Source organism: Xenia sp. Carnegie-2017, unplaced genomic scaffold (genome assembly GCF_021976095.1).
Source record: "Xenia sp. Carnegie-2017 unplaced genomic scaffold, XeniaSp_v1 HiC_scaffold_22, whole genome shotgun sequence".
NCBI classification, from domain to species: Eukaryota; Metazoa; Cnidaria; class Anthozoa; order Malacalcyonacea; family Xeniidae; genus Xenia; species Xenia sp. Carnegie-2017.
The window spans coordinates 7,020,237-7,047,528 of NW_025813485.1; the positions used below are offsets into that span (position 1 = coordinate 7,020,237).

General features: G+C 36.1%; 3 protein-coding genes and 1 long non-coding RNA gene across 4 annotated transcripts; 3 read left to right on the plus strand and 1 right to left on the minus strand.

The window, feature by feature from the left end:
* Positions 1–89: 89 nt before the first annotated feature.
* On the plus strand, positions 90–13,188 carry LOC124446078 (NF-X1-type zinc finger protein NFXL1-like). The gene is made up of 21 exons (XM_046996877.1): positions 90–558; positions 1,877–1,983; positions 3,067–3,197; positions 4,015–4,084; positions 4,456–4,564; positions 5,229–5,390; positions 6,388–6,488; positions 6,984–7,098; positions 7,703–7,950; positions 8,200–8,290; positions 8,476–8,596; positions 9,085–9,118; positions 9,473–9,592; positions 9,838–9,935; positions 10,233–10,254; positions 10,388–10,519; positions 11,006–11,096; positions 11,409–11,484; positions 11,600–11,780; positions 11,906–12,040; positions 12,536–13,188. Exons 1-21 carry the CDS (start codon positions 201–203, stop codon positions 12,707–12,709), a joined length of 2,676 nt encoding a protein of 891 aa, XP_046852833.1. The 5' UTR covers positions 90–200; the 3' UTR covers positions 12,710–13,188.
* LOC124446079 (transcription initiation factor TFIID subunit 3-like) lies at positions 13,060–18,314 on the minus strand. Its single transcript, XM_046996878.1, has 7 exons — positions 17,900–18,314; positions 17,211–17,456; positions 14,656–15,902; positions 14,206–14,300; positions 13,992–14,100; positions 13,602–13,702; positions 13,060–13,484 (listed from the first exon to the last, which is right to left on the minus strand). Exons 1-7 carry the CDS (start codon positions 18,063–18,065, stop codon positions 13,373–13,375), a joined length of 2,076 nt encoding a protein of 691 aa, XP_046852834.1. The 5' UTR covers positions 18,066–18,314; the 3' UTR covers positions 13,060–13,372.
* A 181-nt stretch (positions 18,315–18,495) lies between these two features.
* Positions 18,496–25,132, plus strand: LOC124446080. Its single transcript, XM_046996879.1, has 5 exons — positions 18,496–18,762; positions 18,854–18,980; positions 23,680–23,780; positions 24,109–24,217; positions 24,759–25,132. Exons 1-5 carry the CDS (start codon positions 18,662–18,664, stop codon positions 24,873–24,875), a joined length of 555 nt encoding a protein of 184 aa, XP_046852835.1. The 5' UTR covers positions 18,496–18,661; the 3' UTR covers positions 24,876–25,132.
* A 1,559-nt stretch (positions 25,133–26,691) lies between these two features.
* LOC124446841 lies at positions 26,692–27,292 on the plus strand. Its single transcript, XR_006948541.1, has 2 exons — positions 26,692–26,833; positions 26,957–27,292. It is a non-coding gene; the product is annotated as an uncharacterized LOC124446841 (long non-coding RNA).

A 27,292-nucleotide genomic window follows, 5' to 3' on the forward strand; every position in this document is an offset into this window, starting at 1 on the left:
GAGATTACTTTAAATTTTCCGCCATTTTGAGTCGTCATGACGACAACTAAGAACTCGAGCTTCAGCTTACACGAGCTTACACCACGTTTCACGTATTAACGGTATTGACCATTATGGCCGCTTGAGGTCAATCATGAACAGGTTTTTCGAAGGTTTTGGATTTTCAATTTTTTCTCGGCCAACACATAATAACGACTTTGATGAACCAGCGACCAGCATTTCTCGGTCGTGGTCGAGGCCGTGGAACAAGAGAAAGCAATGTAAACCGTCCCCATGATGCAAGATTTACGAATAGAAACGGGGCGCCAGAGGCAGAACCTGAACGCGGCCAAACAAAGAACACGTCAGCATGGGATTTTGGCTCCCCTGGCCGTAAAGCACAACGAAAAGATCGCCATGTGCATGATATTTGTGCTTCGTCCGAACGTCGTAAAAAAGCAGAAGAAATTCGACAGTCTGCTGCTAATTTCTCGAAAGAAGCGCAGTTGTCATCTTCTGAATCTGATGATGATGTTAACGATACTGAAATATTGCGCAATACTCTGACTGCTTATCAAGGTAGGTGAATATTTTCTCGGCTGGGCCAATTTCAGCCATGTTGGTTGTCTTGTACAAGAGAATTGAAGGAATATTTTATTGGTGCTGTTCAAGCAACAATGTTTTTGGAGGTTGATTGCCTCCCAAAAAATAAAATCAAATATTTTTGTGCCCATGTGAACTTTCCCGCACTATAATGTCAGACCTTTAGGCTCCAATGCCATATTACATGTTGCAAAAACTTTTCCCTATATACTACCAAAATTTTCACCCGTCTACTGATTATTAGACTGCTGAAAGTTATCCTTCGCTTTTCACTTTTACATTTTTAGCAGTCCAACATAGTATGTAGCAGTGCGACAGCCAGTTTGCCCAGCCCATCAATTTGGTTGTATCATGTAAATTTCAAATCATAGTATTTTTATAGTATAAGAACAACCCAACGAATGACAACGTGCAGTTTACAAAATAAACTCCTCCGACTGCCATGCCTCCTATATCGGGGAATCTGGCAGGAACTTAAACATGAGACTTACTGAACACAAACGAGCTACTAAGAAACAAGACAAAACCAGTCATATTGCCTAACATCCCTGAATCACAAAGCACAGCATTGACTGGGACTTGGCAAAATGCATTACTTACAGTACTGACTATAGACAACGGCTTACATTAGAAAGTTGGTATACCAACTTGGAACAAACCCCCCTGAACAGATCACAGCAATTACCGGCACCTTACAAACGACTTATTCACAATTCAAACAAAGGATCAACTAAAAACATTACACTTCACACTAATTCACAATGACAATACACAATTGACACCCACACATTACAACCAAAAACATCACACCTAAATCACACTTCACAACTAAAAATATTTCACTTCACACTAATTCACAATGACAATACACATTTCCTGTACACACAATACAATGAAGTAAGAACCAGATAACAAATATGGCTAACCTGATGTTTACTCCTCATTTGACTCTGAAGATGACTACCGCTAAGGTTGTCGAAACGTCAGTCAACAACAACAAAAACAGTCCTTCTCAGGACTATACCAACCTGGACGATCAACATTTACAAACATATAATGATACTCCCGGGTTCAAACCATTTACTTCATAGTATTTTTATTCCTTTAGAAATTTTTTTTACACTAAGTGAGCATCAAATTAATATTATTAACGACAAGGGTGACTATGCCACTACTGGCTATATAGTATTATAAGACATTCTTAGTTTTCATTATAATATTTGATAGATATCTTTCTTGGCTATAGTAATGAATTTTTTGTTCATTTTTAAATGTTTCAAATTCTTTATTTTAGGAGATGAAGACAATTTGGTAAAGATAAAGCAGTATCTTCAAGAGAGCTGTAGTTCTCGTGCTTTGATATGTTTGATTTGCATTGAATCTATTAAGCATAACAATCCAGTAAGTTTTGCACAGGATTTACTCTGATATTCTGTTGCTGCCATGTTATCTTTTGTAAATCCACAAAGATTCAGGCACCTTCTATGTATATCATTTAATAAAATCATTAATAAAAAATCAGCGTAGTGAAATAGGGCGTAAACAACATCTTTGACAAGATTTTGATCAAAGTATGTACCATGTAGCCATGTGAGAATGACTCAATGAGGCATGAGCTATCTAAGTACACACATATTTGGTTGCATTTACTATGTTAAGTTACCTCCAACAAAGTGCACTCATGGTGTATGCCCCCCTTTTTTTTTGGAATCCCATGGTACATAGCTATTTTTACTTTAGAAGAAGTATGTGGCTGTGTTTTGTATGTCTTAGTGATATGTATATCAAAGGTCTCTCTAGCAGGGGTGGATTTTCTAGAGAGTGCATGGGTGGACACTCCCAAATTCTCTAGCACCCTCTTACACACTGCAGGCTGTTATTATAATTAAATAGTATTAGAGGCTAGGAAATTATACAGTAAGACTGAGTAAAAAGTGGAACTTTATCATTTCAAAGGTAATGGAATATTTTATACAACCACCATTTGCAATTGAGTCACTACCATGTGCATTTTCATTGAAACAATAAAATGGAAATAAATTACTTAACGCGAAGCAACCTGTTACTTTTTCATGTCAACTTTGTTTGCTCTTTATTTTCTTGTCCCTTGTTTGTCATGTGTGAAAGCAACTGTTGTATTTGTGTTTCACTTGTCGTTTGATTACATAATTTATGAATCGTTGTTGATTATTTAATGAAGTACTGTTCAGTTATACTACTAGGATTCATAATGTAGTTAATTTTATAAAAAAATCTTCAAAAGCTAATAACACTTTGATTACGCAATGTTCACTCATCTATGCCTGAAGCCCTTGCACCTTTAGCTGCACCCCCCTTGGAAAATCTGCACCCCCCTTGGAAAATCTGCACCCCCCTGTAAATGAACATTGACCCGCCCCTGCTCTCTGGTGAAGCACGCTCATGGCTTTTAAGATTCAAAACTTCTTAATAGACCTTCAAAATCCTTCTATTTTTGTCTTACAGATTTGGAGCTGTTCTCGTTGCTACAGCATATTTCATCTCCAATGTATTCAGCAATGGTCAAATGATGGTGCTGTTCAAAACCTGCCATTGTCTCATGAACATTTCCCTCATCAGGAGCTTGTTTGGTTTTGGTAAGGATAATTTTGTGGTGAGCCGATGTCGTGTAAATAAAGCCGATAGCCGAATGTAGAGCCGATACTTACCCACTATCAACAGTTGTTTATTACATTGCCAAAATTGATAATGTATGTGACTTAGCATTCAAAAACAATGACCTTTGATAGGAATCATGATAAATAATTAAAATTAAATTAATTTAGCAAAAATAACGTGGTTTCCAACTCGTGACAACGAAGTGTGAATACCGTTGCTTTTAAACCAAACACTCGTTTCATGAATTTTGACGAACACTTAAGTATTTCCAAACGACACTTTTGAAAGAAATTCCGGAAATTGTCGAACGACGAATGTGCGAAAATCAAAAAAACGTACAACCTATAAACAAAAGCGAACGACCGATTATCGATTTCGAAAATAAAAACAAGTCTACTTTTGCCGATGTTTTGCCGATGACCTGCTCACCTCTTAAGGATATGATGAAAGAAAGCATTGGTAAAGGTTTTGTTTGTCTTAACCAATTTATTTGCTTATTTTTAAATGAAAAGTGGGGATTTCTCAAGTGTATCAAAGTGTATGTCAAGTGTATGTCAAAAATATTTTTTTCAAGCGATACGCCTCAAATTTTTTCAATTCTTAATGTGGCTGCCCTGACGTTTTTAGAAGAACTTGTTATCATAGTAGCTATGTTAAGGTTTTTGAAATCAGTGCCTTCAAGTCTTTTTTGAAAGTGGCTTTACACTGACGTTGAATTTATATTTGTGCGAAACGATAGGAATACAATACAGATATATCATGTTAACTTTGTTTGACATCACCTTTCTCTTACAGTCCCAAATGCAGGTGCGAATACAAGCAGTCCGAGCGGCCTAAAGAATATGTTTGTTTTTGTGGAAAAACGGTAATTTCTCTAGTTGTCATTTACTATTGATAGGATTGACTCATTTCAACTATATATATATGTATAATTTTCCCAACTGAAGTTAAGTAATGATGTGATATTGAGTTGTTCGCACGTTAATACCTCTTTTTCGATATCAACGAGCAACGTCATGCAACACTGAAGATTTGGTGACCTGTCCTCAAAGAAAGAATAATATATCCACTCATACAAAGACGTTTTCTTTATTGTGTTAAACAGCTTCAGAACTTTTCCAATTTTTTAGTTGATGCACCATTTTGCCTCGTTTCTTGTCGTTATTTCTCAGTAACAGCTCGTCGCACAAAGTTTGTTTCCATTTCATACCACATAAAGTTTCCCGTTGTTTTTAGGTAAATCCCAAGTTTGATCCATGGTCGGTACCACACTCCTGTGGTGAAATATGTGGACGTCAGTTCACTCCTGATTGCGGTCATACCTGTCTCTTGCTTTGTCATCCAGGTATTTATAACTATGTTGTGTTTAGACATTCATGGCCAACGGGGCAAAGAACATGTCTTCATCATCAGATTGAATGGATTACACTAAATCATGCGAGCATCATGCCGTATTTATATATTTCATTTATAAGTATTTTTGTGTTTTTTTTTTTAATTGGCTCGCTCAAAAGCTTTAGCGCACCTTTGGTGCGCATTCTGCAGTCTTAAAGAAAGGAAGTCAATCGGAAACTAGTCATTTTATTATCCTGGGGTGTCAAGCGGAACATAAAAGTAGGGGGGTGGGGTGGCACATTTTAGAAATTATGAGTACCAATCTACAACATGTTTCCAAGTAAGCGCCATTTTGAATTTTAACAACGCCCGTCGCCCAATCGCGCATGTAATAAACTAATGAAATAAAAGAATTGCAAAAGGTCCAGGCGTGTTTCTTTAGAACTCCACTGAGGTACATGGTAAATACGTATGTTTTATAGTCAAAATAGAGTTTTAGTAAACATTCTCTTTCTTAGTAATTTTACTATGTTAATGCGAAGTGGGAGGGCCTACTGTTCCTCTTTTAAGAAGAGTGCCCTCCCGCTTCCGATGCCCTTGGTATTGTGATTGCCATTGATGGTCACCATAAGTATGTTTTCATGATCTTTTTTATTTTCTCCTCTTTACGTCAGGCCCTTGTCCTCCGTGCCCGAAAATGGTTCGAGTCACGTGTCACTGCGGCTCGCAGGCTCCTAAAATTCGTAGATGTAGCGCGAAGGAATGGTCTTGTGGAAAGACCTGCGGGAAAATACTTTCATGTGGTCATCATACGTGTACGGATCCATGTCATGCAGGTAAAGCATGTGTGGTTTTCATTGAAATATTTCATTGAATAATTTTATTGATTACGTAACTAAAGAAAATTGTAGATTTTGGAAGCAATTTTTCTTTACCATGGTAAAAACTGTATGCATGTTTCAAATTTTTAAAAGGCGCAAGTAAGTAATTTGAACTTCATTACCATGCGTTTGGTACATACATCAAAGACAAATTTGTCGATTTAACCAGATTGATCGATTCAGACAGGAAGCTCGCAATAATATAACGAACTTTGAAGAACTTTTAATTGAATTTTGAAAAAAAAGAATCGACACAAGAATTTCATTGGAACTTAGTGATCATTCTGTTAATGATTTCGGGAAAATTCTTTGGTATATCTGCAACTTTTTTACTTTTTTGAAACTTTCATTTGGGTGCTAAATCCACAGTCAGTGTAAGACATCGAAACTCTTTATAAGTTTTAATGGATTGCATCGATTGTACATGGCAAATGCTTTTCTCCAAATGAGTAAGTGATGCCTATTTGCAACAGAAGCCTTACACACTTTTTATTCGTGAAATCATTATCTTGGTTAGGTCATATTGTAGCCTCGATGTTTATACTCCACTGTTTTGTGGTTCAAAAATAAACAAATTTACGTGCTAAAGAATAGGCATATTAGATGCTTTTATAGACATATCCTATGGTCTGCTTCGGCAACATCAAATGACGTTAATCTCAAATATTCATTTACTTTTAGCATTTTAACTTATATTTTCTTCTTCGTGCCCTAGAGTTCTGTAGATATTTAATGGTAACTAGTGTTTGGATTCGTGTCGGTTCTTTAGTTTGTGTTTGCGGCACAATTATAATGCGATTTTCTCATGTACTATGGTGATGAAATTTCTTTTATAATAATAAAGTTATACTAAATAAATCGTATAAATCAAGCCTCCCCTGGGTCAATTAAAGTTTACAAATAATATAATATATAATGATGAAGTTACGTAAAGAACAATTTCGTTCGACAGGACTATGCAAACCATGTCCAAAGCATAGCTTACAAAAGTGCTTATGTGGACGAAATACAATGATGCGACCCTGTGCTGAACCTCAATGGCAATGTAAGGAGGTAATGCTCTTGAATATTGCCATCCTGTCATGTATCTATACATAGCTAACAAACAACCATCAACACGTGCCTTTAAGGGCCGATTACATGGTGCAATTTCAGCCCAGGCTGAAAAATCTGTTATGTAATGGTTTCAGCCCGGGCTGAAATCACAGCTGAAAATGTTCACACATGCGTACTTGCGTACCTATTGCTTATGATGACGACAACAAAATGGCAACAATTAACGACAACTGGCGATCATGCCTCGGACGAGCTTCGTAAATTTCAGCAATAGGTACCTTTTTCATAGTTAAAGACCTTTTATGTATTGTTTTATGTATGCTAGAACCTTTGAATTCCAGTAATTTCCATTTATACAATCAATTTTTTGTCTTGCCCTATAAAATCTTCATGTAGGAAAAGGAAAGCTCGCATGATTATGTACATTCCTCCTCCCAACAAAATTTATCTTCTTGTGAAGGCAGGTCTTGCATAATGTTTTCTTTATCTCAGATATGTGGTAAGCTTCTCGAATGTGGCAACCATTATTGCAGTGACGTTTGTCATGGTGGAAAATGTCCGCCTTGCCCAAAATCTGGAAAACGCACGTGTCCCTGTGGAAAAACCAGTATGAAATTTTTTTGTTTTGCCATTTAAAATGTATTATCCGTTCATGGAACGTTATAATTGTTATAATCGTTATCATTTTTAATGACATATGGATGTGTTAGCCTTTGAGGGCGAGGATGGGTTCCCTAGCCATAAATACACTTTTTAATATAATTCTTAAAGGTTGATCATATGTAGAAGTTGTTTTGTGCCTAAATCATAAAGGATGCGCAGGGTTGCTTACGCTGTATTTTATAGTGATATTTGTAGCAAAGTGGAGAAATTAATTTTTCTGAAACTTTTGTTCATATTGCTCGCTTTATTATTGAATTATACTATAATTTTACAGCTTTAAAAGCAGCGTGTTCTCCAATGTACGTCACGTCCGGTGATCTAGACCCAGTCACAGCACCTCGCGGTCAAACACAATAAAAGCCAACTTTGACGCCCAAAAAGTCAAGGAAGATCAAATCTTCTTATTAAATATATTGCAAATGGTCTCAAAACCGCCAACTCTATCTAAATAGATTATTTCCCTGAGGGTCATATAAGCACTTTAAATGTGGATGCATGATGTATTACTGAGGCCAACCAAAGTAACCTGTCCCAATGGTTGTCTTTAGGTGTGAATGCGCCATGTACAGAGGACGTCCCGCTATGCGGTGATACATGCGATCGATTGTTGTCATGTGGCCGGCACACTTGTACTCGACGCTGTCACTTAGGACCATGCGAAAAGTGTCGACAGATGGTGAAGAAAAAATGTCGCTGTGGAAAGAGGGAAAAGTCAGTTCAATGCTCGCAAGAGTTTATCTGCGATATAAAATGCACCCAAATGAAAAATTGCGGCAGGCATCAATGTCGTAGAAAAGTAAGGTTCTTTTGTTAAAATGGACGTGATAGACGGGGGGGTAGGCGGTGGGTTAGGGAAAAGAAATGTTGAACTCGTTGAACTCGCTATGAGTATGGTTATTCATTAGCAGATGAGTTTTCATTTACTTTTGACCAACAAGAACTTCAAGAGATGAAATTAATTTGTATTGCTGGATATTTGTTTTGCAATCTGTGCCGCTCTGTGTACTTTATGGAATTTTTTTCGCTTGGAATGTATTTAATCTAGTGCTGTGATGGCGGATGCCCCCCTTGTGAACAGATCTGCAATCGTCAACTGAACTGTAAAAATCATAAATGTCCTTCGGTTTGTCACCAAGGTAACGTATGATTATCATTTCGTGTTGAAAGTTTGATCTCGACATTCGAATCAAGTTGGACAAAGTTTCGTAGTCATTGATCACGTTATGTAATAACAAAATATTTAGTTTCGTTTTGATGACTGCGTAGTAGGTCGTAGAAACAGCACCGAGTATGTTGTTTTATATCGATTGGCTGTTTGCAGGACAATGTTATCCGTGTCCTTTGACTACAGAAGTGACCTGTTTTTGTGGATCTTCCAAGTTGTCAGTACCATGTGGCAGAGAACGTGTCACGAAGCCTCCAAAATGCCTTAAACTTTGCAAGTACGTTATAACAAATAAAATAGGCCGTTTGCAATGATTTTGAAGTTCTAAAACTTCCTTGCCTCGTCTTCATATCCAGTTGTCATGACAATGTAAAAAGAAGATGGAAATTCGATCAAACAATTCATATAATAGCGTGCTAAAAAAAGATACGACAATGTGTATTTATTACTATTCAAGACCTTCCCGAAGCATGGAAGACTCTAGCATAAATAGGATGTCGATGAATTGTTCTTAATTAAAATACTTTCGTTAGAAAAAACGTTACTGAACTTCATTACGAGAAGCGGGAAACCGAGTCTTCCAGAAAGTGTTATCATGTTCTTGGTTTTTACCTGACAAAAGTTTAATGCAATGCTCGGCTAAAGTCGTTTGCCTTTTAATTTCCAACGTTTTTGTTTTAATCAGTTATAACAACTTTTCCTTTGTTTTCTCTGCAAGTTTTTCATGTATGTGTATTTATATGATATTGTAAAATGCTTTTTTAGGAATCCTTCAGATTGCCATCATCCCACGCGAAAGGTACAATGAAACAGACAATCACAATAAATAACGACGAAGAAATGGATTTGTTAAACATGATTTTTTTTCTACCATCTCGTTTCAACTTCTTTGATCATCACAACAACAGCGCAGTCTCCTTCACTTCTGTGCATTTTGTCTTTTCATATTCGTGATAGTATACAAAGAAATCAAAGCAGAAATCACATGAGAAAACTGGCTAAAATATTTTCATTTAATAAATATACATGTTCATGCAGTAATCATTGATTTCTATTTTAAGTCAGTGAATGTGTGTTACGAGACTTACCAACCAAATCTGAAATTCTCAGATGCAATATATGTTCCATTAATCAATAGTCATGTTTCTTTCAGCCCCATCGTTGTCATTTCGGTCCGTGTCCTCCTTGTAAACAGATATGTGGATACATACTTGAGCCTTGTGGTCATAAATGTCAAATGGAATGTCACGACCGAGTTGTCTCTACTAGTAAGGTAAATTATAAGGCTTTATGAAGTACCATGTCTTTACTGCTGTGTCTGCCCGCAGAGTCGCTTCCCCTATAGCATTTCATGGCGACTTGTAAGGCCAAAATCACTCTTTAAGAATGTTGAGTTAAATTTTAGCAGCTTCTCTATCACAAGCTCTTCCCTTGTACAACGCAAATATGATGGTTGCCTACCAATTTAAACACCCTTGCTATAGTTTGTTGAAATGGCCAATTGTATGTTCTGTATAGAAACCAGACACCGTCAAATGGCCAGTGAAGCACCAGAAGCATGACCTCGTGGAAGCAGTTGCGATACCATGTGGCCCTTGCAAACAAATTGTTTCGAAGTAAATTGACTTTTTCATATTCTGCTCGTCGCGCAAAGCTTTCCTTTGCGCCGCAGTCGTAGTTTGAGTTAATTCAATTGGCTTATTATCTTGATATCTTGGAATTTATCATGTTAAGAACGACTGTGCAATCGAGGTTGAATAGCTAGTGTAGTGGCGTAACCATCCCGCTTATTCGATCCGGCTCTGCTAATTTTTCTGTGTTCAATCATTCTGACAACTGTAGATTTCTTAGGAAATCAATAATGTTCTGAAAATCTACATAGCACTTACTGATTGCCTTTCTTCTTGTTTCAGGACATGTCTTGGAGGCCACGAGGTACTTAGCTATCCTAATTTTGTTTATATTTCAATTGCTTTACGAACAGCAATTTACGTCAACAAACATTATAAACGTGTTGTGCATGTTTTTAAAAAGTGCAGCATTTATAATTTTTTTTTTAATATTCAAGACGATATCAGTTCCATGCCACCAAAGTGGGGATATCAGTTGTGGACGGCCGTGTGGTCGCTTGCTATCCTGTGGTAACCATTATTGTCAACTTGAATGCCATACTGTGACTGACGCTCCGGATGAAAAACAAGTAATTCCCTAATTTGTCTTTAGCAGTGTGTAGCAAATGGCCATGCATGGTAGTTACGCTATTTAATTTAAACGAATTGCTCAGTTGGCCATCAGAATGACATATTCTACAGTTTGTCATAAAATGCAAAACTTTCGTCAAAGTTTAATTAATGCTCGAGTCTTATCGGAGTAGTAGTATGATGAAGGCATCATTATCAATCTATTCACTGAAAATCATCCTTTTACATACAGCAGTAATGCAGTATCTTTATAACATCATCATCCACATTTGTTTTATCTGTTATTTTTAATATATTTATTTCCCACGGTTCCTGTTAAATTCAACGCAAAACTTCCTTTTTGTTTTTTCTGCATGTTCATTTGTCTGACTCGGCAGGGATTCTGTTGAGTGTTTCGCATTCTGAATAAAGTAGATCTTTTACAGTTTTGTATACTGAGATAACGTGAAAGTGACTCGATAAGAATTCTTTCAAATTCCTGCTAGTGTGGATTGGAATGCGAAAAATGTGAAAGACCTTGTATGAAACCCAGGCCACCAGGATGCACGCATTCATGTCGGCGAAGGTGTCATCCAGGTATGCCAGAGTTTGCATTTTGAGATGAGTTGGTCGATTTTTTCTGCCTTGCAAGATGGCATACAAATGCATACCTATCTTATTTTTTGTTTGTACATACATGTTAGAAACATGTATGTATTATTGTTGGGGGGGAGGGGTTGCAGGGACAGTTGTAGCTAGGATGGTCAAATTAGTGTTAATACTTGAGTCGCCATTATAGTTTAAGATCTCACAGTTGTCATCAGATAACGCAACTTCGTTATCATGTAATTGTCATAATCAATTAGTTTGCTTTATGGCACAATTCGCGATCATTTTCCATTTTTACAGGTGATTGTGGCATGTGCAAGCAGATGGTCAAACGACTTTGTCATTGTTCCTCTATAACAATCCATTTGAAATGCTGGTATGCAAGATACAACAAATAACTGCCTGATCGACTTCTTTCTATTATATTTAGTAGAAACGCCACTTTAATATCCTATGTGCAGATGTCAACACATATGTCTTTTACAATATAGTGATCTCACCACATCAGATGATGCAAAGATGGAATCATTGCTATCATGCAAGGGTAACTGCCCAAAGAAACTTGCATGTGGTCATCTATGCCCACTCCAGTGCCACTCCGGTCCGTGTCTCAATGTGAAAGAGTGCTCGAGAAAGGTTTCCGTAAGATGTCCTTGTAAGAGATTGAAACGAGTAAGTATACAACGGTGATGCTACATGTGATGGCTACTCATTTTCCAAATGTTGATGTTATGAGGGTATTTACATTTGGCCCATATAGTTTGACCGACCGTCATAAATCTTCATTGTTTTCGCAGGATGTACAATGCCATCAAGTGCAGCATACAAGACTTGATTGTAATGAAGAATGTCGTGCACTCCAGATAAAAACTGAGAAACAAAGAAAAGAGCGCGAACGTATTCGACAAGAGGAAGAGTCAAAACATGACAAGGTATGTCTATAACACGTTGATCATACGTTTTGTTTCATGCACGTGATCTGTACGGCAAATGGTTTCGTATAATGTATGTATGCATGTCTATTAAAAGACAGAGATGGTGCCAGTCCAAGTTTACTAAGTTCAGGCATATATTTTCATCGAGCTCAAGACAATTCAAACAAGAATCAATTAAGCTCGTCCTTTTGCTTGTGACATCGATTGCATTGATTAAACAGAAAATCTAGCTGTTGACCAGGCATTTAAGTTTGGAATATTGCATTTGCGCATAAACAGTCAACGTTTATCTGTCTTTCATCCAACCCCAACCCCCTTCTATACCAATTTAAAAATCCTACCAATAAGTCACGCAAAACAGATAAACCAACATTCTTTTGATACACAGTTGCATTGGCCATTCACAAACCATCACAGGATATTGACGATTCTCGTAAACTCATAGAATTATTCGTTGAAAACATTTGATTTTGTTTATGTAACGAATTACAGGAGGAGCTTGAAAAGTTCGAACGAAAGAAACAAGGACGCAAACGTCGAGTGAGGAAAGAAATGGAAGAGGTCGAGGAACCAAGCTGGATAACAGTTCATCGAAATATCATTCTTGTTGTGGTTGTATTGGGTGCTCTTCTTGCTTTCATCATTCATATTGCAGTTGCTGAATAGTTTCCTAACGTGTGTATGTGGGGCATTTATCTTGGATTGCTGGCAGGTTTGTCCTGTGCTTTAAAAGTGCTTAGTGTGATGGAAAAGTAATTACTAGCGCTTCACGGCAATGCTTCGAAACAGCGTTTTAGCCAAAGAGCTAACTCCGTGAAGACAAATTTTTTCAAAATGTCCAAATCATGGGCGAACTATTCTTATCTATCTATTTCGCTTTTTAAGTTCCTTTGGGCAACACTAACTGAATAATGTGAGACGTTTTCAGAACTGGCTTATTCGCTTTCCTTGATTTCTCTTTGGTGTAACCGTTTTCATCCCGTATTGTTCGTGATAAAGTTATTCATTCCAGTATATCCCTACCATACACATTTTATTATTTATTTTTATGAACAAAATCATGCAAAGTAATATAGGAAATTTACTATAAAGAAATTTTACAAAGAAATTGAATGAACACGGAATTATAGCATTATTTTGTTTGACAAGTATCTATTTTTTTGCGCATGGGCAGCTTGTCAATCGAGTCCATAGTGACGTCGACACTGATCTATAAAAAAATATCTATTGATGGAGTCAATGATATAAACTAAAACATTCCGTCTATTAACATAATACAACATGTACAATTTTTTAATACTGCACATTTTAAAATGATAATGCACGAGTCTATTTCTTTTTCTTGCTCTTTCCTTTCTTCGACTTTTCTTTCTTTGATAAACACAAAGGACAATACCAGTTTTCGTGTTCCGGAGGTTCAGCTATTAACCCAACACATGCCCTATACAAAAAACCAACAACAGATAGTCCACAATGGTAACAATGATGGATCCTTTGGTACACGTAGCAACAATATAAAACATGCATGGGACATTACAAATTTCTAACCGTGACCTACCAATGACACCATTCATCACAACCATCGCAACCAACCATGGGCGAACCGTCGTCGGGTTTTTTGCAAACTGGACACAAGTAGATTCGATCGGGGTCGTAATTCTATAAAGAGCAAGGTCACAGTCTTTAGTCTTTACGATTTTTTATATAAAAATAGCTGACGCCAATTAAACTCAGTCAAAATTTTTGAATTCGCTATGGTGATAAACATCATTCATAGCTGTATGTACTCGGCTTCAGTTTAATTATAATATAAATTTAAATGCTAACACTAACTCTAACACCAGGTGATTAATCGACAATAAAGACATTTTCCACATCGCCGTTACCTGACATTTTGAAATTCAACCAAAGTCTCTACACTTCTACTCATGTGGAAATACTGACTTACAAGAGTGTTTGATAATGTTTCTGTAATGACACTTGATCTAACTTCCTTCGTTTCAATCACAACCGTTGACAACTGCTTCGATTTTAATTCGCTGGAAGATGCCTTGTGACTGTAACAAAAATCGCACCAACTTGTAAGAACACGAAATACGCCAGAATACGTAAATACTTAAATCGAAGATTTCGGTTATACGAAAGGTTAGAATTCGGGATACCTTTTTGACGAAGCAGCTGACTCGCTAATTTTTGATTCGACTGTTTGATCGAATTTGAATCGAATCTTGGGAATGGGCGGTTCACCTTTTTCGCTCTGAAACAGATTTAAGGTGATGACTACAAACACATCATAACGAAGGCATTAAAACGTACGTGAAGCAAATACAACTTGTCCTACTTAACCCGAATCCTAACCAAACCCTGTTCCAGGTAGTCTTTGTGGCAGGACATTTTATGATTGTGATCGATTGTAATTAATTTTGTTTGCACTCAATTAACCTAAGCGATGTGATATGAGAAATATATAAAGATGGGCGAACACTAGTGTGCAAAGTATCAAAAATGTTTGCAAGTAAATTTATTCTTGGAATTATAATCACAATGAACTAGATTCGATTAGCAGCCTATATGTACAGAATGATCGTCAATATACCACAGAGAAAGAGAACCTTTCGTTTTTCTTTGTGACCCAACTTTTGTCTATCCTTATCTTTGTCCTTTTTTTTCTTTTTCTTCTTACTGTGTTCTTTTTTCGCAGTGCTCGGGTCGATTGCGTGACTCGAAACCATCATATTCTCACTCTTAATATGGTGTTCACTTTTTAACGCCTTGGTTGCCTTCAAATCTGGAGTGCTCGGGCTCTTCGAAAGGCTGCTAACGCTTGTCTTTTTTTCTGCAGGACCTTTTGAATCGAGAGTATCTTCAGCCTTCGGTAAAAGCTTGATCATTAACTTGGGAGTGTTAACGTGTGGAGTGTCTGATCTACCATCTGCGTCATCCAAAGGCAACTTGCTGCTACCCTTGGCCATAAACTTCTTGCTTTTTGTCAATTCCTTCATTTGTGGAGATTTCGTCGATTCCTTCATTTTTGGAGACTTTATTGATTCCTTCGCTTTAGGAGATTTTACGGATTCCTTCGTTTTAGGAGATTTTATGTATTCCTTCGTTTTGAGAGATTTTATGGATTCCTTCGTCTTCGGAGAGCTGAAGTCCTTTCTTTTCTCGCCAATTTCGGGCGAAACCTTTCTCGAGTGAATGGTGTTATTCTTCGAGGAAAGGCCAGCCTTGGCCATTGGAGATAGATCGGTAATAGCGTCTCTATTTTGAACGGGAGGTTTAGTAACTAGTTTCTTTTCGATCTTAGGCGATTTTGCTTTCAGAAGTGGCTTTACTTTGGTGACAGGAGATCCATGTGAAGCTGGAATGGTGCTTTTGGTAGGGGATAGTAATGGGGTTTTTGGACTTGCTTTCGCTGAGATGGGCGAACCGCTTTTTTCTTTGTTTATTTTCGCTTTTTTCGTTGTAAGTGAAACTTCTGTTCTTCTCTTTGTCTCCGGTGGAGTAGATTTTGGCGAAAGCAACTTCTCTTTTGTTGCTTGTTTTGATACTTCTGGAACTTTGGGGATCTCTTGTGGAAGATAAGGTGACACAGGGGTTGCAGGAGATAATGATTCCCCATCGGTATTGTCTAAATTTTCTTTCTTTTCCAGTAGCAAACTGTCTGGAATATCGAATCTAGATCGTTTAACATCACGCTGAACAATCACGCCATCGTTATATCGACGCTTTATTGACACACTTTCACTCAACTCCATAACATTACTAGTTTCCTTCAAAGGAACTGGTTTTATCTTTTCAATTTCTTCTTCACCGGTGATCCCGGCATCCTCACTGGTCTTTGATTCTTTGTTTTCACCTGAAATATTAACAACATGTATCATAAACATGAAAATCTTTCCTTTCGTATTTCATCATCCCCAAGAAGCTTTAGTGTCGTGCAATCTTGATTGTCTTGGAAAAATTTCTTTTCCAAAGACGAAAAAAGCCATGCTTTTAGATTTACCGAAGAGTCTCGAGAGTGGCCTCCGCATGAAAGTAACCGCCTTTTTTAAACATTTACTAAAGAGTTGCGAAAGCAACCGCCCTGGTTTTAAAATTTTTAAGAGCTTTACAACATTTATATTACATTGCTGTTTTTGTTTCATCAACCGCGACCTTACACTGTTTTAAAGCATTGAAAAATACTGTCTGTAAAGCGTGGATTAATTTAATAGTTAAACATTGGAGTTTACCGATGCTGAAAATAACAACTCAAAACTAAGCCCCTTTCAAAAACTGTGTCCCCCCCTGAAAGTAGCCATCCTTTGTGGCCACTAAATTCCAAAGTAGCCAGTGCGTTACTTTTGAGACTCTACGGTATCTATTATTTTAGATTGTTTGGTGAAACACAAGCGGTAAGTGGACACATGTTCTCTGGTTAATAAGTTGTTTACTTGAGCTAGAATTGTCAGTCTGAATAATGATTGAGGTTGCGGTTGTTGAATGCCACTCATTAAAATCTTTCCTTCGAAAACTAAGTTATGCTTAATCCTGGCTGTTTCTTAAAATATACTCAACACATGTGAACATTTCGTTTTACAACTAAATTGAAACCATTTCAATCACATTAACTAGAAATTTGAGTTATCACAAAACAGGACAAAATTTCTGTTCATCCATATTTTTTGAATAAATTTGAAGAAATTATAAAACTCTAAACATTAAATAACGGTACTTAGAACTTTTTCATGCATCATGTTAAGTTTGATATCAGACAGTGAAACGAAATGTAATACATACTTCTTTCAAAAAAAATTGATAGAATAGAATTACAAGAGACAATTTCAATATCATTTGTTTAAAAATAGTTATAAGATAAGTGACAAGATTGGTGTTTGATTCATTCATATCCAAAAAATTTTGTAGCATGAAAATTTACTGTAGCTTGTTTGAATGTTATAAATAGTGAAATGTAGAAATTGCTGCTATATTTAAAATAGCCTACCCACAAAAGGAAGGCTGTGTTAAATATTTGCATTTCAAACACAAAAACAATAAATAAATTCCACAGTATAAGGATACGTAGTTTGGTTGAGGAAAACCACCAATATTGCACTTGCTCAAAATCAAGCCAAAAGTTTCTGAACTACTGCAAGTCAACAAAGAAACTTGATATATACTGAACCTGCAGGTTCCAAACAGGTTTTTGGAAGGAGAGGCAGATGGTCGGAGTAGAACTCCGCTCGATCTACAATATCTCCCTCGCTTGGATGATTCAGGCGACATGGGTGACACTTGGGATACGGCGTGAAAGGATGAATAAATTGGAGCGGATCTACCTGGGCCACAAAATTTTCCAGCTCCTGGATGGCTATGCCTGTATCTTGAAAGGCAAGGTGAAGATCATCCAAGTTAGGCTTAGTACGGTTACCTGTAACAAAATGATCAAAAGGAAATTGTATAATATCAATATGCAAGGAGGAAAATTGCAACAAAATGACATGATTGGACAATTTTCATTTTTATTCAATATGGTTTTATGTGAAAACAATAGCAGTGAATTTTTCCTTAATGAATTGCCAAAACTTTCATAATATTTACCCCCCACTCATCTATGAAGGCGGGTAAATTTACACCTTGTGAGGCTGTAACCACATTGTTAAAATTCTATTGGGACGTTGGAATTGCTCTGTCTGATGACAGCCACAAAAGAATGGACAAGGGCTGTAGTTTCATAACTGCTTTATAACTATACTTTAATTGAGCTGGTTATTCATACAGTATAGTTACTACATTATAGACAAGCCAACATAGTAAGGTTAAAACATAACTGAAGTGAGTGTAAATGCAACAAAATAACTTAAAAGTACTTACACAACTGCGTGTATGATCCAGCAACTTTTCCTAATTCTTCAAGGTATCTCTGCGTAACATCTGTAAGGGTATCGTGTGTTGATCGATGAAGAGCATCCCAGCCCATAGATTGGCAAATTTGTGCGACGACAACACGCAAAATTTGCCGGTTGAAACTGTCCACCATGGCTTTTAAACAGTGTCAAAGGAGCATTGTCTTAATTTATTCGCTTTTTCGTTGATACATCGTCAAATAAACTCAATCTTCTTTTCATAATTTCTATATCTTTAATTTTCTCTGAAAAGACTGTATTCGAGAAATGGAAATAACGGGTTGACTACATCCTGGGCAACCGGATCACCGGGGACCACTGAACTTAAGACGTTAATAGCAACCTCAGTACTACTGATCCGCGGTTCTGTATTAACAACATAAAATACTTGAAGTCTTGACTCTTGAACAACATTGTATTTTTAAGCGCACGATGGAAATGAAATTTCAAGGAAATTGCAAATTTGAAAAAGGCGTTTTTTTTAGTAACATTTCCCCACATTTGAAGCTTTACAAACTATATATATCTATGACTACATTAACTTCCTCGTGCCATTCCCTTGAACGTTCAAACTTCATGCTCGTTGTCGTAGTCGTGTACTCTTGCTAAGGCTCAGGCTAAGTAATTCTGAGTTTTCAACTAATAAGCATTTTCTCGAAAGTGTTGTTTGCGGGGACAGATTTTTCTTGCTGAATTCGTTCAATTTATGAATTACTTACGTTGAACAGCAATGGCCAATATTTTTCCTGTTTTATCTATAACAGGCACGTCGGCCTTTGGAACTTATCCGTTTAGTTTTAACACATTAATCGGATCCAAGGACTGGTTTGAGTAAGTACATTGAACGAGAAATCTAATTTTCGTCCCTGTTGTTTTTTCTTTATTCTTGGTCCTCATTAATTGAATATTTCTGCGATTTTAGACTGCTTAAATCAAAAAATGTGTTCTCCGTGCGGAGGAAATCCGTGAAAAGCAGTCTAAAACGAGAATACCAACGATCCATGACGATTGCTGGAGACAAACCACCGTATAATGTGACTGAAGTCAAGGTTGGCATATATTAATTAAGTAATTGGTATAACTCAAAGGAGTACTGCATGTTATTTAAATGATTCAGTATATATTGCATCGTTGTAAAAGTATATTTGCGCAGTATATTCCACAATTTGAAAACAAATCGAATTTGAAACACATCATGGCGGCGTACGAAGTTGAAAGACTTTGGGCGAAGTAAATTTCGTAAACTTTAGCGAATACAATCAATTTTGGCTAGTAATATTGACGAAGACGCACAGTTTGTACTTCATGATCGGCTGTTTGATTTACCTCTTATGTAAAGACCTTTTTATCAACGACAAAACGATCGTATATGAGCCATTGATGACAGTCATCACTCAACAGCGGTATTGTAAATCTTGTGGGAAGCTGCACCATTGAGTTCTGTAATAACTGGAGCGGCTATCTCAAACCAGTGAACTCAATATTTAAATAAATGGAATGATAACTGAAGCCAAAAAAATATTTGTTGTCATCATTCGTGTTTCTCGCGTGTTTATAAACAATTTGTATTTTCTCGGATCCTAGAACTTTAGTTTGACCTCAGTTGATTTCATTTTACTAGTCACTTTTATCTTCACGAAGAAAATCTTTTGAATTATATTTATTTCAATTCTACATCATCCTCAGTGCAAAAGTATTATTACGTTTTTCAAATAAACTAAAAGGATTTGTTGGTGTGTATTTTTATTCGACAAAATTTACATATAGAATGAAAACATCTTTAATATAGGTACAATATATTTTCGTCATACGCAGTCGATCTGCTCTTAAGCTGCGGTTTTCCTTTAAAACATATCAAAGTCTTTAAGGATATTCAATTATTGATATCGAGATGACAACCATTTAGTATTTCACGTACTATCAAAATCGATGAAAATGACAATCGCTCTGTAAAAAGTAAAAATGCGAGTTATAGACTCAATATTTTTTATGAAACTGGATATTCAAGTTTCTTTTTTCTTCGGAAAAACAGATCTTTAAATCCACTGAAATGACAAAACAGGACAAACACCGTCTGACACCGTTTGAAAATTTACCTTCCGAGGTAAGAATAATTTTTGCTTGAATATTTTCTCGTCATATTTTCTTATTGTATAGTCTTTTTAGCATACAGTGTAATTTTCAGTTGGCTTTTCCTCGTTACAAGTTGTAAGTTATAAACCTCGTTACAAGTTGTAAGTTATAAGTTAAAAAATAACCTTTTGCGAAGAGTTGGCCTCGTGTGTTGTTTGTCGTGATGTTGTTTATATGTTTATGCTTTTGCAATTTGTATTCAAATTTATATTGGCCGTGTATGTTTGGCAATCAGGGGAATGAAACTGACGTACCAACCGCGTGAATATCATTGAGTTCTATAATTGTGTTATATAATTCAACAATTATATAATTATATAACACAATTATATAATTGCGTTATATAATATTATATTATATTGTTTTATATAATTATTGTTGTATAATTGAGTTATTATAGAACTCAATGGTGAATAGTCGAATTTGAAGGACTAGAACTGACGTACAAACCGCGCAAGAGACTAGGACTTAGGCTTCAATTTTATATCTATAAAATGTATTGTCGTTATCATTCCAGATCAATGAACTCTAATACAACTGGAAGGCTAACTCAATGTACACATGCCTAGACCTGTCTGAACCTGTATTTGTCATTGAGTTCTATAATAACTAGAGCGGCTATCCCAAGCGCGGCTTTAATTAGCGGCTGACGCCAGAAAAATGGAGGATTTGTTCCATTACCGCTGAGATTTACCGAAATTGACTGCTTTTTTGAAAATCCCACAATTTCTCTCTCCCCCCTTGAGAAAGAGTGAGGAAAAAGTATATGTGTTTTTCGCGTATTTGGCAAGCAATTTTATGATGAAAATCACTGTAAAAACAGAAATTTCCCAAAAGCGAGTCTACTGTGGTTGCCAGTTGTCGTCTTCTACGACGGATGCCTTTTTTAACGAACAAGCTATTTGTTGGCCACATATGAATGCAGATGTGCGCGTCGTAACTGTCCGTAACTTGTCCATAACAAAACACTTAAGTTACAATAGTGTTTATATTACTTGAATACATGAATACACAATTGTGTATTTAATACTTCTCTTCTTTTTCTTATTTTTATGTGTTTCCTATTAGCCATGTGAGTTCAGAATTTGATTGACTAATAAAGCTTTCACCTCAATAATACATTTTATACCCATATTTAATACCAGTTGCTATGGGATTTTTCCCTCTGAACATGCAACATCAGGTGTTGTTTATACAAGAATGATGAAGTGCACGTACACATGTAAAAATAAGGCAATAAAACCAAGTGAATTAAACACATTTTGTGTTCTTTAATGCTAGAAGCATAACAGCTTTTCAGTAATTATAGAGTTATTAAACTGCACTATCTGTATTTCATTCATATTATGAAATGAATTAAGAAGCAAAAAATTGAAGAAAAACTTGGAAAAACAAAACATTTCCCTGGTTTAATAAAAGGGAAAAAAAGAAAATGGCAAATGTCCATTCTCTACTTTATTAGATAAAATAGTGTTGATAGTGGTACTGCAGCATATTCCAGACACAATTTGCTATCCGATCATCTCTTTATGTTATCAGCAAATTGATCAGAACAAAGTCTGCTCTACATTATGTGTACTCTTTGGGGTGATCGTTTCTTCATAGTATCTGCCCACTGAGTAAAAAGAGCAGAATCTATTTTGCAAACAGATTTACGGTTTCACACATAAACAAATAAGTGGAAAAGTATGTTGATATTTAAAAACAAAAACAGGAAAACATCGGTCGGATTTTATCGCTCTGGCTTCAAGTTCAATTGTTTTTCAATTTTTGATGAACAAACAAATTAAATATCTCACCAGTGAAAGCGACATGTTCCTTTTTGAGGACACTACGATACCCAACAGTTGAATTATTCAAGTGTTGGCATTTTAAAAGAAATGCCAAAGAAAGATATCGTGTTTGTTTTTGAAAAATGCTGTATAATTAGCTATAGACATCAGGGGGAGGTTGAGGATATAATTTTTCTGCAAAGCGATCATTTTAGCGGGAATAGGTCCATTGGCCGCCATTATTTTGGCGTTAGGTCCCAGTCTACTTAGCCGCTCCAGTTATTATAGGACTCAATGAGCTGCACTGCGCCTTTAATTTAAAATTATCGCCTCTAACTATTAATGTACTGTGTACATTCCTGGACACTACTTCTCGGTTTATTGTACATAATGTTTAGCGACCATACTGTAGCTTACATTTCATAAGTCGCGTCAACTGCAGTATTTTCGCCTTCAACATTTTTAAGTTTGTAAAGTATTTAAACTAAAGTCACCGATGCACACAATTCCAACGTACATTTAAAGTATTTTATCGCCTATCAGTTTTAGTTTTTCAAGTATTTCCACCAGGCAGCTCTGCATTTTCAAGTATAAATTTAATTATAATATACTACAATATGAAGTCAATGTTTTGAATAAGGTGTGTCCGAAACTAAAATAGATAATAACTTAAAGGCGTAGATCGTTTTGCTTTGGCTTTATTACTTAAAGTATCCCTTAGAGTTCCGGAACAAAAGTCAGGAACAATTAATTAAAGCCGTCAACTTTCAATTCAACACACCTTTGTGAGAATGGCATTGCTTATCAACTTCCATTAAACAAACCCATATAATCTGAAAACTTATCAAGGGGCCGTTGTAAATTATTTTTTCGAACGTTGGATCCCTCCCCAGTCCCTACTCCACAACTTACAAAATGTTACATTCAGCACAGATAATCAGATTTATTTGTCATGACATCCTGACTTAGCGAGCGAAAAATTTCTTAAAGAGCTTCTGAGCAAGTTTTAAAATAATGAGCCGATTGCTCTCTAAAGTTGGAAACCAACAAAATTAGAGCGAGCTAAAAACAGAGCATGATCTGGCATACAAAGGCAAATCATTCAGCAAGGTAGCAGCGATTTGCTGAAATATTCTCGCAATTAGAAGAATTTCTGAAAAAGTGGTTTGAGTTGAATGCTATAAATTCGCCACGCGAAAGATCATTTCTCACAAAATTTTAAATTATCGATCCAAAAAGTAGGTTGATCCTAAATTAGCTTGACTTGAATAATATACTTCTTACGCGTAATATGTCCTAAATTGTGGAGTCAAAAAGATCTTTGTGAAATGTGAACTTTTAAAATACTAAACTAAGTCGTGGTTGTAGGATGAGCTATACTGGGGCGAGGTTATATTTATGGAAGAATGTTATTATAATCTGAAGAGAATAAATAGAAGGAAGTTAGTGCGGCAGATCATGTACACATGAATTTTGTCTCGTCCCTGAAGTTATGGTTTACAACGTCCCTAAACTAAGTGCTTTATAAATATTATAGCCCACCAAGTCTAACATCTATTATTGCTGAACAACTGCTGATTTAAAACAAAATAGATACTTGCATTTTGTAACGAGAGACAGTTGATTCGAGGAGGAGTGATCAGGGCGGTGTATTCAGTTGTGCTACATTGATTTCGTTCGAAAAGTACCAGACTTTGTGCTTCTGTCGTGGTGCTATGTTTAGTATCACCAGCATGGTGATGCAACTTGTATGATTTGCATGTTATAACTGATCCAATTGATGGATGAAGTTAACGTTGATTTCAAATCAACATTTATGCGGCAAAATTAATATTTATTATAGGATGATGAAAAAGAGGAAAACAATAACAAAATAAAGAGGGAGTTATCAAAGCCAACGGCGAACAATACAAAACATGCCATTCCTACCATCAGTATCATTCGGTAATTAGCAATTTAGGTTGAGTTCAACTTTTTTGGTCGAAAGCATTTCCGCAGGAAAATTAGCATGTTGCAATTATTAGGATTTTGTAAAACTTACTTTAATGATTTTCTCACAACGGTTCACCCCACACATAACATACGTGAATAATTTTATAAGTGCATTGAAAATAAAAAATATGTCATTATAAACTATCATTTTCTCTATTCGTTGTTAAGTTTTTGCTTTTCACCTTTTCACGTCTCACGGTGGGGGGGGAGAATGTCCAGAATGCAATTTCATTTTCCGTCGTTAAACTTATGGTAAAGCTGAATTTTTTTGTATTATTAGTGCAAGTGACGAGAACCTGTTTGGACTAGTTATCGATGATTCTTCTGACGATGACGATCTCGATGAAAATGAAGATCTCGTTCACGAATGTCCTGGCCTTGCCGCTTCGGTTTGTAATTAATGATTTTTCTTCTAGCATGACTTGCAATCATACTTTAAAATATTACTGTTGGCGCGTGCCCCATACACCTTCGCTCTACTTTCCGATTTTTGTAATCTGCTACAAGTGCATGAAATGATCAGATCAAGCAACCAGAAAGGTTTTCCATATTTCTTGATTTTTATTCAAATTTATGTGCCTTACGTAGCTTGGCTGAGTGTATATCCGGGGATGAAAGTGCCACCAGAAGTTTTACTGACAAACTCGTGACCGTTAATATTTATGATCTTAAAATAGTCAATATTTTACAATCAGGTAAGGTGATTGATGTAGATTTTAACTTTTTTTTTTAAATCAACCAGCATGGAATGTCATCAAATCAACGTTTGTCTTTGAAAAGTTGATATTTATTGAAGACACAGCATCTAGAGTCAAACGTCTTGCTATTTGTTAATGCTTTGTTGACAGCGAATTTTTATAAAAGCTGAGTCGAGAAATAATTTTGTTTTTGGAATACTTCATCCAATAATTTTTATTAACTTTCTTCTAGATGGGAGACATGTCAGTTGAAAATCCCCTCTTTCACGAAAAACAGTTCGCAAACAGCTATAGAACACCAGAAGTTCCCGAAAAGTACTGGAAAGATGTATTCGTCGAGTCTGTGTAAAATTCTTCGTCCCAGAACGTCAGACGACACATCAAACCGAACATGAACACAACTTGCTTTTCTTGTTTGTTGATTTTGCGACATATTTAATAAGACACGTAAAGTTTAACTGTATATAGAGCAAAACCTGTAATTAAATTGTTGTATAGTTATTGTATTTGTAAATTATATTGATTTTTATTGATTTTATTTAGTAATATGATGGAAGTGTAATCGCTTTGCATTCAATAATCATTGCGAAATTGTTTGCCTGTAAACTTTTTTGGCTTGAATGCTAGCAGATACCTGTTTTTTTTTGTAAAAGCAAAAAATAACTTGGACAATCTTCTGTAAAATCAAATGAATGTTAAACTTTATAGAACGTAAGCAATGGCATGTACCCCCTGGAGGTCTCCGTTTCTGCACACCCCTCATTTGCTTCACTAGAGATAGGCTAAATGATCGTATTCATCTTATGACTACGCCTTTAAAGTTTCTAGATTCTTCTTAATATTCATAATATATTTACAATAATTTATTCTGTTGGGGTTTCTGGAGCCCGCCACTCCTCCCCCCCCCCTTATTACTTGACACTCAGATATCCCCAATTTATGCTACAGACCATCAACAAGACTGATAAATATCCCATCTTTGCTAGCCTGTCAAGAGCGGCGGAACATTGATAATTGAGGAGGAGTTTTTATTCATATATAAATGTTTTACTTTATTAGTTTATATTGAAATCAATTGTCTTTACGGATTATTTTATATGAATGTATGAATATAGCCCCCCCCCCTCCAATTATCAATGTTCCGCTGCCCTTGTAGCATGTGTTAAATTTAAGGTTTCAATACGTGTCAAAATCTAGAGCAGCATGCTTAGTTTTATGATTATATGAACATTTGACTTTTGAATATTAATTTAAAGTATTCCTCCTATCCAATACTAATAAAATGTATACTAGGGTAAGTGACTGCAATCTACCAGAGAGTATATTTCAATATTCTGCTCATTCTTCAGCTTGTGTTTTCTACTGTATTTTCTCTATTTACACTCCCCCTGGAGGTTGTCTTTTTGCTACCTTTCAACTATGGACTATTTTGCTTCCATGTCAATTTCTATTTATCAAAAGAAAACAAAACGATTTCAAAGGAACTTAATACGACAGAACATGAATTTCTGAATATCCCCCCCCCTCCCTACCCACTAAATCATCCAGCAGGCTACGCCACTATTTATAACAAAACAACATATAAGTACATTTTTATATTCTAGCAAAATTGCATTTAGTCAGTAATAATGCAAAATAGTTCAAATGTCGTCAAGCTTGTGATGGCTGTTGAATGAGGCGTTCTTTAACATTTTGTATCGATTTCGTCATGAGATTGACTTCACGATGATTTTTTAAGAGTCGATAAATAGATAGAAGGCGTAATAGGGAGATTGGTTTTTACATGATTTCCTCAGTGTGAACTGTTAAAAATAAAACTAAGATAAAGTATACGGTTTCTGAGCCGAAAGGACAACCCACCATGATGAGATCATCACAATGGTATTATGGCGAGGTCGTCGATTTGATGCGAGGCCTTCATTAGAGAGAGGCGTCTAGGGGGCTCTTCTTTATAACGTTAATGGTGGGGGGTATTCATTCGTCAATTCAGTTGTTGCTCATGACCTCTAGAGAAGGGGCGGCTGTTGATACAAAATCGAGCTGTAAGCCGCAAAGAAGGGGGGAGCGATTTATCAGATACGAGATGTTTATTTGATTAGGAAGTGTTCATTGGATAATTTATGGTGTATGCAATCAATGAGTTTTACATGACGTAATGCGCAGAACGAACTGACAAAACTATTTACGAAAATAAGGTGTAATATTTCGTTAAATGCATTTGGAGTTTCGTTGAAACGAAAATCCCGCCATAATGTTGTTGAAGATACGGAATATTTGTGGGAATTATGATATATGTAGATTGAGAAGGTAACTACAAGAATTTGCTTGCGTTGCCTGAGGTATTTTTGTGTGGAACAATTACCGTGGATGGTAAAACAGGAAAAGACTAATTTGTACTGCATTTAGTCTCCCTCTTCGTTCATTTTGCAGTTACAGGACTAGCATGTGGTACATTAGCAGCCATTGACGACGAAGGACAGAAAAAATCTGTGGACTTCATCACTCATCCTAAAGAGAAACACGATCAACAAAAACCAGCCTACATTACTAGATATGGACCCAAAGGATTTGTTGTACACGGCTCTAGGGTGTTGGGCTCTTTAGCAATTTTACCTGGTTTCTTTTTGAACTGGAAGGTTTGTGTCATCGAAAATTTCATGTCAACTGGTCTTGAAACATGATTTATATTAGCCACAATGACATAAGGCATCTCATGACTGTAAGATTATTGTCAGATTATTGATTATTAAAGTTAATGAATCTTTA